We start from the raw sequence: 11,216 nt of genomic DNA, 5'->3' as shown, positions 1-11,216 counted from the left end.
GAGAGCTGAAAAGAGGTCACAGCTCAGTGTCGGCGCTTGTTTACACGGAGAGAAGAGATGGCTGACTGGTCGCGTAAATCACCTGCCTGTCTGTGGAAAATAAACTACAAAATAAAGTCAGAATGCGACGACGCTGTCAGAAATTAATGCCTCCAAAAACTTCAAATGTCTAATAACCTGAGAAAACTTTTACAGTGTGGCAACATCAGATATAGATAAGGTGTCCCCTCTACACACAAGTAAACCAGTTTATAACTGAGCAGTTTTAATATAACTTTATGTTAGTATGAGGTAAGGTGTCGACTACAATTGGCTAAACTAAATATACTTTCTAATACTTGACTGTGATTGTCCTCTGTAGCTATTTCTTTGCTTCATATCGGTCTTAAAAAATATATATAAAACACATAAGGGGTCATGATACAATAAGCAGGAGAAGAAAACCAGCTTTTTCGTCTTTGGACCCCTAAAAATTCAGATAAACTTTGTCCTGACTCACAGACATAAACGCCTCAAATCTGTTAGAGAGCTCTGAATCCCAAAGTCCAATGCTGACCCCTTGTGGATCAAACCAAACACTACCATCTACTTATTTTCAAGGCACACATTTTCAAAATAAAACAGCGATTAAAAAGCAGTGTGATTTCTACTTTTGAAGCCTCCTTGCTTCAGTAAACCCTGCCTGGAAGCTCCAGCCTGTCTCAGCAGCAGCTCCCTGGCCAGGTCCGGCCTCCCGCTCTTGGCTAAGCAGTGAGCCAGCTGAGAGGCCTTGTGTTGGTGCGTGGCGGCGGGCAGCCCCCTCCTCCACATGGCGAGGACGTGGAAGGCCTGGCTGGACAGGCTGTCCCCTGCTCGGAGCTTCACCAGCTGAGCGGCGCTGCGGCGGAGACGCAGGGAGAGGACCAGGAGGGCCACTTCCTCCTCGGAGAGCTCTCCGGACAGCCAGAGAAGAAGAGAGTCTGACAGGGAGTCTGAAGGGTGGGGAAGAGATAAAGAAACTAAACACTAAACATATCATCACAGCCAATAAATATGGATTTTCATGCCCCTACAATACATTATAGTACACCCACCTGTCTCCTCGCACAGCTTCACCCTCGCCATGATGGGCCGATTGATGGTTCTCACCTTCTGAAACAGACAGAATCAAATGTTAGACCGCTCTTATTTTGAAGGTCAACATTTTGCAGTATAATGTCGAAGTAAAATAGTAAATGCTTTTTCACCTTGGGTAAAGTCAGAGACAGCTTACAGACGGGATCTCCCAGGAGCTTCTGGTCCATCAGGGCCGGTCTGTCGCCTCGCCACTCCAGCTGACCTCTGGTGACCTTATGGAACGCGACCGTGCCTTTGTAGTGCGGGGAGCTGTAGTTCCCAAACGGGTCCACTTCAGTTAGACGCAGCAAGAGGTGATTCTTCTGCTGACTGTGGAAGGTGAGTCGCTGTTGGTCGTTTTGAGTTCCTAGGTTGGAACAAAGATCCTTTGATTAGTCACTTGTAGCTTCTTTATTACTTGATCAGACTTTCTCACACTGGACCAAAATGAGTCAATAAAGATTAAAGAAACACATCAGAGCAAACATACCTAACATTTAAAACATGTAGAGGGTAACCTCTCCCCTCTCCTTCTCTGTATTACTTATCATTATTATATTGTAGCTTTGGCTAACTTTAGGGTAACACTTTGGTGCATTATACTTTGTCAACCTTTCAGAACAGAATAGACTTGCCTAATTTGCATGGTTGACGCAGTAACGTTAGAATACCACCCCTGGACATCTTTGCATACAGCATATCTGTCTTTAATATCAAAGCATTTGCATTCTTGAAACCAGGCTTTTCAGGAAGTAGCGTCAGGTGTGGTAGCACAGTTATTATTGGACAGTAGGCCTACACATAAAATATGAACATGAGCAAAGGTTCTTTCCATTAAAAAAAAAACTAAAATAGAATTTACTGCAGTAAAAACGAGTGTACAGCCATGCTAGCTAAATACTAATGTTTTCACACTCTCACTGCTAACATGCCAATATTTCTGATTACCTAGATGTTCTACTAAATTAATAGGTATGTTTTACTGTATAGTTACTCAAGTTTAGTGTTAAATGTTCTATTATGAGACCTTATCAGGTGGAAGAGAAGCTGGAGTGGATATTATTTATGCTAGCAAGCTAACATTTGAAAATTAGCACAAAATAAAAAAAGTACAGTTAAATTAGCTAGCTTTCTACCGTAGGTAATGACTGAGAAGAAGCTAAAAGTTATCAAGTTTTGAAGTAAGATAGTAGTAAGTACTTGGTAAGTAAGAAGTAGCATCTGGCAAGCTAGCTACATAAGTAAGCTAGCAGTACTTTGATGCCCAAGGGACTTTGTTAGCTACGCAGGTATTTGCTTTTAAATCCAGGTATTGGCAGGCTGAAATTGGAAGTGATGGTGCTATTTGAGAAGTAAGACAATAACTAAATTATTAGGATTCAGGTACTGTTTATCTTAAATGTGTCTGCAATATTTTATGGCAATTCATTCTATAACACACCACCAGTAAAAAGTAGTGCTAGAGACTTAAAAAGGCCATCAGACTGAACAGAAATGTCCAATCAGAGGTAAATTTTCACAAAGTTGAGGGCGATTTCTTCTATGATACGTGACTTTTTCAAAATAAGACAGTGAGTCAACCTTGCAAACTAACCTGTGGAGGTAATGTTGCCACTAAAACTAAGTAGAAGCTGGTCTCCTTCACACATCGAGAACTCAGACGAGGTCTCTGCAAGGCTGCTGTAGCCCTCAGCTCGCAGTTTGCACAACTCCCAGTTTATGTCTCTGCTGGGCAGGGCCGCTACCAGGACAACGTGAGGCTCATCCGTTTTACGTTGGAGGACGATGGTGACCGCGTGGCAGCAGGCCGACTCCTCCAGCTCCTCAGCCAGGGAGGTAAGGCAGCTAGGCTGTAGCGGAGAGAGGAGGCGAACCACCAGCAGTCTAGGAGGAGGTAGACAGAAGCAAAGTTAAGAAGTAGAGCTCAGCAGAGAGATTAGGTTGTTGCTGAACAGAGGAGAGATGAGTCTGTTATCTGTGGGCCTGAGTACAGACTTAATATACTTAAAGACAGAATAAAGACTTCATATTACCTACTGTACATAAATTACTCTCTGAGGGGGCTGTTTTAGATAAGAAAGACGGTTATTGGACTAAGGGGGAATAATAAAATCCACCCGTATTAAAGGGGCAGTTCACACTTTACAACTTGGACTGATATAAGACAAAAGGGAAATCATATATCTTTACTTTCCTGTTACCTATGACATTTTTACCACATACTTATGTTCTTATATTAACAAGCTAAAGCCTGGAATTCAAAGCATTCCCTTTATCCATACAGCCTTTCTTAAACCCCTTATGTAAAGACAAGCCTACTCTAAGACAGGGTCGTAGTAGTGTTGTTTTACGTTTTTCTTATCACGCTGTGCCCCTGGACTGAACATGTCTAAATCCAAAGCATAAAACCAGGAGAGGAAAAGACATCGCATGAGTGGTGAGTACCTATAAATGATGACGTGTCTGTGTATTTGACTCTGTTTTTAATAAGCAGCAGGAAGTACAGGAAAAGCCGAGTCAGTTAGCTTAATTTGATTGAAGTTAGGGTTACCAGCAATTATTAGCAAACTGGTACAGACACAAACACTGTTGCTAGTAGAACCTACTTAACGAAAGGATTCTTTCATTTCCTTGACAACTGGATACACTTCCTGTATACATGGTGTGTGTGAAGTGAATGCTGCATGTAATTTTATACAACTGAATGTGTCCTAAATGAGTTTTCTGTAGTTTTTTTTAAAGCAGATAAAAATTAGCGCTTACACTTCACAGAATAGGAACCTATATGTTTAATATTCACTTAGACTGTTAAAAGTAAAATAATTAAAAAAGGTGAAATATTTTTGTTTTGTCTTTTTAATTTTGATGAGTAAAAACACAATTTTCATATTTTAAAAAAAAAATTTGTCTTTTTAATTTTGATGAGTAAAAAAATAAAATTCTCACTTTTTTTTTTTTTTCTTTTTAATTTTGCCTTTTATTTTGCCGAGTAAATAATTTTTTGGGAGTCGAACACGGGGCCGCCACATCGAGGGCTGTAATGTCTGTATATGGGGCACGGGTCATTTTTTATCCTATCTAATAAAGGCCTAAAAAGCAGGGGAAAAAAACATTTAAAAAAACAAACAAGAAAAACATTATCTTTAAAAGAAAAGATACAAAGTTATCTTATCGGTGTGTCCGAAACCGCATACTATCAGACTAATCATACTAACAGTGACGTTAAATTGAGTATGTCATGCGTTCCCATCTCATAGTATGCAATTTTGTGTATGCGACAAATGCCCGGATGTGTACTAGATCAGCCCGGATGTTTGAGTATGAGACGGGAGCTCACTGGTTGTACTCAACCGCCCCAAAATGCATTGCGGCTATTCAGCTTCTACTATGGTGGAGATGGACCAGAGATCAGACCGGACATACGTAAACGATTAAGTCACGTGAGACGGAGAAGATGGCTCTGAGTATGATGCCACTGGCATCCTAATAGTCAGGTTAGTAGGCAGTATGCAGTACATACTGTTTGAGTATGTAGTAAGCAGTACGTTAGAATGCGGTTTCGGACACAGCATATGAGTGGCCTTTTATTGTAGCCAGCCTAAGGTACACCTGTGCAATGATCATGCTGTCTAATCAGCATCTTGCCACACCTGTGAGGTGGATGGATTATCTCGGCAAAGGAGAAGTGCTCACTAACACAGATTTAGACAAATTTGTCAACAATGTTTGAGAGAAAGAGGCCTTTTGTGTACATAGAAAAAGTCTTAGATCTTTGAGTTCAGCTCATGAAAAATGGGAGCAAAAACCAAAGAGTTGTGTTTATATTTTTGTTCAATATATATAGTATTAATATTGCAAAGTATTCCTCAGTGGTATTATTTTGTTTCAACATGTTTCCCATTCTACCGTCTCCAGAATTAGAGTTGTTCCTGTGAGGCTGCAAGCATCAAACCCCTTCATGTTGAAGATCCCACCAGAGCTCGTTGTCCACAAGTAAGGCCCCACGATTATCCGAGGACTTTAAAAATGAACTGCTGTCATTAAATATACAAATCCACGATACTTATTTTCTCCGTCTTTCTGTGTGCAGGGGCAATGTTTTCTACGTCCTCTATGCGGTTGGAGGTCTCCTGATGTCGCTCACAGCAGGTAGTCAGTGTGTGGACGTGGCTGTGAGGACAGCCCAGAGCCCCGCTAACCTGCTGCGCCTGTCCAACACACTAACCTGGCTCATGGGCCTCCGATGCCAAAAACATGTGGTGAAAAAACTCTTACTAAAATACTCTCTCATTTAATCTCTCAAAAACTGTACTAATGTATTCTCCTCTATTTTGCAGGCTAAGTCAAAACGGAAACAAAAAAGGCTGTATTACTCTGAGAGGTGTTGACAGCTGGAGTTACTTATTGCTTTAATATTCATTCTGTTTTTTGGGTCCTGTCTTCATTAAATATTGTTCACCTGCCTCTGTGTGTTCCAGTTTCGTCAGCCTCCTTGATATGACGAGATCGACACTGCTTGGAAATGATTTAAATGTTTTTGGCTCGTTCCCCGAGAAGCGAATGAACCTGGAGTCGACCTCCGCTAACGCCATCTCAGCTAAAAGGTACAAAATAAAAACTGCTTTGGTTACACTTTAGTCTGAGACACTTCTGTGAGATTTTTCTTCCTTTGTTGGTCAGATGCAGGATTTATTTCATCCTCATTTGTGGCGTGAAAAGTCGGACCGTTCTGACATTGTGCGTAGGGAGCGACAGCAGCAGGCTGAAAACCTACAGTCATACAAATCAGTTACAGTGGCTGATCAACTTCAGCAGGAAGGCACAGGCACGAGGAGATGTGGTAAGAGACTCTTTTACACCCAGATACAACATATTTTTTGTAGGATACTTTTAACAGTCTTCTTTATTTTTCAGATTTTTCTTTTACTTGCTGGACAAACTGGACAAACTCACTCTCGATTTGACGCTAATGATGCTACAGATGAGTTTAACACGACGAGTCTGGACCTGGGATTGTCTCTACTGTCTGTCGCCTTTCTCTGGATGTTCCTGCCTCATGTCGCAGTCTTTGCTTTGATCTGTGTATGTTGGAAGGTACAACAACACATCCAGTGAGTGCTGCCGTCGCAGATATGCTCATAATGAAATGTTATAAATGACCAATTGTATCAAGAAGTTTGTGTTTTTTTCCCCGACCTTATTTTAGATGTTTTGTAGTTTTTTAAAACATCTGAGCTATGCTAACCTGTTTAGTACTCAAGAAACATTCAATTTTTACCATGCTATGTTACACTATGCACATTTTCAGAGTGATCATCCACTTAGCACTGGGTGAACTAACAAACTTTTTGTAACCCAAACGTCTCATGGAACCCTTAAACTGGTCCGTCTCCTAACAAGGTCAGCTAATTACATTACCTTTAGTTTAGCCTGCCTCCATTGGCTCCTTGTTAGCTTTAGAATTGAATCTACCGCTGTTATATATATCCCCAAAGCCATATGAGGCAGGGGTCTTAAATATGTCTAAAACCTGACGTATGATATTCTTTAATCTTTGTCTTTTTTTAGATTGAACTCAAACACTCTTTACTCCTTTACTCTCTCTTACGTTAGCTTGTTAGCGTGTTAGCGGCGAGTTTTCCGGCTGTCCTGTCCATTAGATCAACTACTTTATTTTTCTAGGACTCTTTGATTGAAACAGAATCTTTTTTATCAGTAAACATTTAAAGGAAGAAGACTTGTTGCCAACCTGTCAAAGATCTCCGTTAGCTCAAATGACACCACTCCGTTCTGCTGGTTCCTCGCCGTGACTTTATCCAGGACGCTCCACTGTTTGTCTCTCGAACCGAGCACGACCAGCTCACTGGACATCTCTTTACTCTTCACAGAGGCACCCAGGATTCTGACAGACACATTAGAAACAAAAAAAATCTTTAAAACAAGACTTAGCGTACAGCTAGGCTAGCTGTGTGCTCAGGCACGGCTGTGCTTTGATGCTAAATCCTAAGGTTAGCATGCTCACACACTCACAGCGACAATGCACATGCTGATGATTAGCAGATATGTTTACCCTCTTAGCCAGCTAGGATTAGCTGCTAGTGTTAGCTTGCTAAATATAACTACACAGCTATGTGTACAGCTCTGGCGGGCAGATATTTATTAGTTTTCAGTTATTTTGGGGTAAACCAAAGTGTTCGAAGAATTCACATTTTGCCCTAATGATTACGTTCATTCATTCCGGGGCTAACACAAATGTCTGAACCAAATCTTAAGGAGACCAACTGTTCTTAAGATATTGCACTTTAAACCCAAATATTAACCTCATGGTGGCGCTAAAGGCACCAGTCAACAAAGTCATGCGCATCAATGTATAGATATTTCTGTTTGGACAATAGTGGTGGACCATTTCACAGACCATCAAGGCGATCCTCTTAGCTACGTTCTTATCTGTAATTCTGTTCAGATACAAACTCACATCCGTCTGTTGGAAGCAGGTTGATCCCACGTTGGAGAAGCACCAACAGGCCGAATTTTGTGGTCTTGCTCCTCCTCCTCTCCCCTCCTTCGCCTCTTCTTCTCCGGGTTTGGGGGGCAAGGAAGGGTGAGAGCGAAGGGTCTCCTCAGGGGCTGAGAGGATGGGTGGGTGAGGTAGAGTATTGGACTTGTAGACACCACCGAGTGATAAGCATCACTTCTGATCTTAACAGAAGCCAGAAGGACGGCGTCTACGGGCTGGATCTGAGGCAAACGAGAAAGCAGATGTTCGTTATTTCAGCAGCAGTTTGGACAGAGATGCTGTGTGATTTGAAAATAAAATTTCCCCCACACTTATGTTTGCCGAGAGCACGCTGCTAAACCAAAGAGAGACATGCAGACTGGGAACTGTTGGTTCTTGACGTAAGATCAAGCAACAAACCGCTCGTTCACAGATGATTGAACTCAGAAGTCGATTCAAATATCGGCTGCAGCTGTTCATTTCTTCCCGCTCACGGCAAACATCTGTGAAATCTCAAGTCTGAATTATAATCAGTTGATCTGCTTCTCCTTGTTTTTTTTTCATCCTCTTCTCTTCACATCTTTGACGCCAATAATGGAACAGTTCCAATATTTTGCCTTTTTATAAAGGCTTGTTCTCTAACTTACAATGGCGACTTAATTCCAATCAGCCTTCAGTACATGACTACAATCATATGATTGCTTTTGTAAGCACACTTGTGTTAGGACTAAAGCGTGAGGCAGGTGGTGGTAATCAAATCATCTTTTCCATACCATGGTTTGTGCCATGACTGGAGCAGTGAAGGATCCTGGGAGGTAGTTCAGGCAGACTCGTGGGTCCATGGGGAGCTTGAGTGACAGTCCCTTTGTGGGAACGGTGTAATTTTCTCTTTTTAGACAGGAAACTACTGCAAACAGGCCCAGGGAGTACACCCTCACCTCTGCAAATGAGCCCTGGTGAAGACAAAAACATGGAAACGTCGATTTTGAACAAGGTATTATCAAGAGTCTTATATTAACCCCGAAAATAAAACTGTTTCTGACAGTATTAAAAAACTAAAATCAGGCTTTTGGTCTGTCCGTTTAACACAAACTGTTGTTTCTGTGAAGATACACTAGGTTGGCCTAAAGATGTTCTTGTGGACATAACGCAATGATTAAAAGTCCTAAAGGTGCACCACAGGGCTCTATACTAGAGCCTTTCCAGTTTCTATTTAATTTCACAATATAGAAAGAAATTATACAATTATCTATGTTGTCTTTTCTTAATCAAGCTACACTAACCTTCAAAGTGCCTTTTATAAACTGCATATGATTTAACCAATGAAAATAAACCCTTAGCGAACTCTACCCTCTGCCCTCCATACGTTCCCTCTGTGGTTACAGGAGCGACGTAACTCGCCCTCCTCTCCCCGTCGACCATCTTCACAGCTACGTCCCTGTAGTTGCCGCGATACCGTGCGCAGAAGGGCACAACCACGGTCACAGGGAAGTGGAAGTTAGATCCGCTCTTCACTTCGACCTTGATCACCCTGCTGACCAGCTCCTCCGAGCCGGTCACCATCAGACAGCTCAGGGCGTCGGCGACCTCACACCTCAGGGCTTCGGCTACACCCGGGGGCACTTTGACAAAGCAGGCATGTCTGTCCTCTAGTCGACCTGTTAACCTGGAAGTTATTTAAAATGATACAAAAATCATGAAGTACAAATTGAAAAGAACAGCTTTGAATTTGCAAAACTTACCCCACTGTGATCCATTTGTTGTTTGTCTCCTCCTTATCTATTACCGTGTTTGAGTCCTTTTCTGTCTCCTCCTGGAAATCTATCCGACTATCTGGAGAAACACAGTCCTCATTATCACTACCTTGACCTTTGACCCCTGTCTCTTCCACAACGTTGCAGTTGGAATTGCTGAATCTGGAGTCCAATATTTGTTTGCCGTCTTGCGATGGCGTCGTACGACATTGATCATCTCCATCGTCGATGTCTTGCTGTTGCTCAGACTCACAATCGTGGGGATCTTGGGTGGGATTTTTGTCGTCCTCAGGTTGCTCTGATACTTTGGGATCTCCGGTCTCCTGATGTGCTGCATCCACAGTTGAGGCCTCTTCTGCAGATAATTTGAGGATTTCTCGGTCCACGTTTGTAATGATTGTGTTTAGTTTATGTATTATATCCGTTAAATCCTCCCCAACAGCAAGAAAAGTGTCAGTGAAGGAGTCCGAACAAAGCATGACTTTACTTTCTGTATCTGAAACAAAACAGATGCATAAAACTTAATTATATATTAAAACATTAAAATAAAACGTATTTAGAGGTAATTTTAGACGATTAAGCTACTTTCTTAAAATTATGATTCATGAAAGTGTTGTGTAATTATGTACACTAATAAAGTATTTATTCGTAATCGTGTTACATACAGTGGTTGTTTTTTGTCGCAGCTCTCGCAGTTGAAAGTAGTCCAACTTTTGGAACACCGCCGCTCTAATCAATGTCACTTCTCCCTCACCAATCAGTCAAAATCAAGAAGGGGCGGGACTTCCTTCCAGGTCTAAAGCTGCTGCTAATGCCAGGACATGATTCATTTACATTTCTTATGTAGAATATTCTTGAATACAGATTTATCGGCCACTACCAAGGGAAGCGGAAGGGGACAGCTTTCGTAACCTAGCAACAGTAAGCGTCGATGAGAAGCGCTTTCATCTATAACTGACACTTCAATTCTCTTTCCTGCCTCAATGACCTTTGACCTTTAAATGAGTTTAGATGATGCTGCAAATTCCGCTTAAACCTGAGCTCCTTATGTAGTCCTTCACTGTCAACACAACACATCAACACAACCCCTTTGCTTTACTGCTTTTAAGAGTGTAACTCCTTTTCCTGCTTCAACATCACCAGATCATTTCATGTCATTCCAAAGACACACCATGTTTTGGATATTTAAGTGTTCAACTATATATTTTTAAATCACTTACCTGTTGTTGATGGATGTAACTCCTCGCTGCCCCCTGCTGGAGACTCGGCGAGCATGTGCACACCGTCTCTGAGAACTTCCCTCCACGCTGTCACTCTGTCTGAATGCAAAACACTCAGCTCCCTCAGCGCTCCCAGAACTTTCTGCTGGCACTCTCTCTCCTCCTGCTCTTCTGCTGCTGTGTCCCCACCTCCTTCTTCTTCCACCATTCCTGGACTTTGCATATTTCTCTGTACTTCCTCTCCTCTGCCGTCTTCTTCTCCCGTATCTTTCCTCCCACCCTCCATCTCATTATGATGATTTCTGCAGCGTCTGACAGCTTTGAGCCCTCGAACAGTTTGCGCCAACATGTTGAGGAGACTTTCCTCCTTCCTCCTGCCATGAAAATTCTCAGCTTCTTCCATCTTTTTATTCGGGTGCAGATTTTCATCCATGTTGAGCTGAAAAACACAACGATAACAAGTGAGACGTCTGAAATTTAGCCTGTTTTCTTACCTCAAATTTGTATTCTCGAATATCCACCAAAAATACCTTTAACTCCCTTGTGTACCTCCTTTTGTATTCGAAGCCCCCTTGTCCGCTGTGTCCTTGGCATTGAAATTTGCTGTTCCTAGTTTTAGGAGCCAATGCTGTATTTATATGGCTGCCAGCA

The 11,216-nt window shown here is 42.0% G+C and overlaps 1 protein-coding gene across 1 annotated transcript; it reads right to left on the bottom strand.

The window, feature by feature from the left end:
- Positions 1–627: 627 nt before the first annotated feature.
- dthd1 (death domain containing 1) lies at positions 628–10,914 on the bottom strand. The gene is made up of 10 exons (XM_069672802.1): positions 10,566–10,914; positions 9,334–9,835; positions 8,942–9,257; positions 8,365–8,544; positions 7,571–7,833; positions 6,845–6,997; positions 2,690–2,979; positions 1,227–1,462; positions 1,074–1,131; positions 628–971 (listed from the first exon to the last, which is right to left on the bottom strand). Exons 1-10 carry the CDS (start codon positions 10,912–10,914, stop codon positions 628–630), a joined length of 2,691 nt encoding a protein of 896 aa, XP_069528903.1.
- Between the last annotated feature and the right edge of the window lie 302 nt (positions 10,915–11,216).

The sequence above is a fragment of the Semicossyphus pulcher genome, unplaced genomic scaffold (assembly GCF_022749685.1).
Source record: "Semicossyphus pulcher isolate SPU_LCO1_2020_fin unplaced genomic scaffold, fSemPul1.0.p SCAF_21, whole genome shotgun sequence".
NCBI classification, from domain to species: Eukaryota; Metazoa; Chordata; class Actinopteri; order Labriformes; family Labridae; genus Semicossyphus; species Semicossyphus pulcher.
Note: the sequence above shows the minus strand (reverse complement) of the source record. Positions and strands in the feature narration are given on the sequence as shown.